This window comes from Galeopterus variegatus, unplaced genomic scaffold (genome assembly GCF_000696425.1).
Source record: "Galeopterus variegatus unplaced genomic scaffold, G_variegatus-3.0.2 Scaffold8979, whole genome shotgun sequence".
Classification (NCBI taxonomy): Eukaryota; Metazoa; Chordata; class Mammalia; order Dermoptera; family Cynocephalidae; genus Galeopterus; species Galeopterus variegatus.
This window is the reverse complement of record NW_007735090.1, coordinates 96,085-98,527: the sequence shown is the minus strand read 5'-3', so window position 1 is coordinate 98,527 and position 2,443 is coordinate 96,085. Positions and strand designations below refer to the sequence as shown.

The 2,443-nt window shown below is 32.6% G+C and overlaps 1 protein-coding gene across 1 annotated transcript in view; it reads right to left on the bottom strand.

The window, feature by feature from the left end:
- Window positions 1-217: 217 nt before the first annotated feature.
- Window positions 218-2,443, bottom strand: part of CHEK1 (checkpoint kinase 1) — a 35,207-nt gene continuing 32,981 nt past the window's right edge. Inside the window, exon 12 of the mRNA XM_008593302.1 lies at window positions 218-1,408. Within this exon, the coding sequence (XP_008591524.1) occupies window positions 1,313-1,408 (96 nt within the window). The 3' untranslated portion in view covers window positions 218-1,312. The remainder of the gene's footprint in view (window positions 1,409-2,443) is intronic.

The window sequence follows — 2,443 nt, the reverse complement described above, 5'->3', positions numbered from 1 at the left end:
AAATAAATAAATAAATAAATAAATAAGGTGCTTTTGGTCATGAGATTCCCAGTAGACATTCAAGTAGAAAGTTCAGGTAGGCTGTGGTTGTACAATGCTGGAGCTCAGGGAAGGGGTCAAAGGCAGAGATAACTTGGTTTCTGACAGATACTAATGGCTAGCAGACAATTCTCAAAAATAAAATTTCTCTAATATTTGAGGATTTACAGATCAATTCTTAGGAGCAACACTAATAGGTTCAAATTTATTCTTCCCCTGTGTATACACCACAGTAACACAATTTGCCAGTATACAGTAATATATAATAAACTCTAACCACGAAATTTTACATGTTCCTGCCTTCATACTAAGATAACTGATTAATTATATAATTTATCTAGAAAAAGGAATACAGGGCCCCAACATAAAATATTCAAAAGTTAACATAAATTTTATTAGAAAAACAAAGTTTTAGTAAATCTAATATACAAAAGAACCAGGAATAAGCAATTTCTATTACAGCTTCCTTATTCCCTCCATCCCTCTTATTCCTAAAAGCTTGGTAACCAATAAGTTCACAGAGTTAGATATTCATTTTCAAAACAGAATTTATTTCTGTAGTAAAGAATTAAAATATGGCTGTGAAAGTAGAAAATAATATAGAAAAATATTTAAGATGTGCAACAGTAATTTTTAGAGTAAAATTAGTTAAGCACTAGAGTTTCTGCTCAACTTCTACTTGAAAGACCAACCAGTATATTATACATTACTAACTACACCGAAAGAAACATCTAATTGCAATTTTAATTAATCCTTATAATTCAAAAACAGGTTTATATAACTGGTCAGGCCCTTTTGAAATTACAGGTACAATTCTCAGGGTTACACTACTGTCGAAAAATCACAAGGAATACGTTTTTACTAATTCACTCTTATAATTAAATCAACATAAAAGAAATATATACTTTTTGGATGAAATAAAATCTTTTGGTAAAAATGAGATATTCACATAAAAGGTGGCAAATTTATGTACCCCAAACCTTGGTTCCTAACAGATGGGTTTCAAATTCAGACACTAAACACAGCTGAAGAAATATTTAATGAATTCTATCCATTCCTTTCCCAAAGTTTTACTTACAATTAAGATATAGGTATCGTGTGTATGCAGGACATACAAAAAGAACTGGAAGATGTTTGGGTAAAGAAGGAAGAGAACTCTTCAGGAACTATCGTTTACAAGTTTGCAGAATAGAATAATTAATCTTCTCTAGGAAAAATAATGTCAATGTAGCAGCACTATGTTCACCAGAAATCCCCACAGCCAATGGACAGATCATGTGGCAGGAAGCCAAACCTTCTGGCTGCTCACAACATCACTCAGCTTTCCTTTAATCTGCAGGAAGTGTCTCTTGAACTCCAATCCATCACCCTATATTAGGAATAATATCCAAAAATAATGTTAAAAAAAAAAGATTATGCCATTAAATCAAACTCTCTTTAGTGGTAAGAAGAGACAAACATTCTTAGATTGTCTAACTACAATTGTCTTCAGGTCCTCTTATGAAGACCAAATATTCTGGTACAGGAAATGGCTACATAAATAATTCTGACCTGATTTCATTCCCATCACTGTTTCCACCACACTGAGCTCAGAGATCAGAAAAAAAATGACATCCTGTCTGCTTCAAGTGCTGGTATCTCTGAATCTAAGTCATTGTTTTCCATAAGCAGTGTGGCTTTGTAAACTTAAAATAGGCTACACAACTACACTATAATACTATAATACTATATCGATAGACAATAGATTCAGTTATGAGAAGGATTTCATTACACCAGGATCTTAATAATTTAGTTTCATAGCAAGCATCTAGAAAACAGTATTACAGCAAATTTCTAATATAAAGAATGTGACCTACCCCTCCAATATCCTTTAGAGCCACATGAAATCTCTCAGGAAATAAATTTTTTTAAAAATGCTATTTTGTTCTTATCAAGAGCTTTAAAATTATAACCTTAGAACCAATAATTTCTAAAGAAATAATCAGAAATGTGAACAAAATATTTATTAGAATATTAATCACAGAATTACCCATACCAAGTAAAGCTTTGTTCATTAAATTATAATGTGCAAACACTTAACAAATCAATTTTTATTAAAAGACATTATAAACAAATTGATTAAGAAAAATGAGAATGCTTCAAATATTAAGGATGATTACTGCTAAGTAGTATGATTTAGGATTTTAATTTTCTTATGTTTTACTTATCTACATTTTCTACAAAAACCCAAAAACTTATATAATAAGAAAAATGTCATTTAAAAAACGTGTTTTGCTGGATAGTGCGCCGCTTGGGAAGCGCGGCGGCGCTCCCGTCCGAGGGTTCGGATCCCACATACGGACCGGCTCCCGCTCACTGGCTGAGTGAGGCGCGGGAGCAACACCGAGGCTTGCAATCCCGTTGC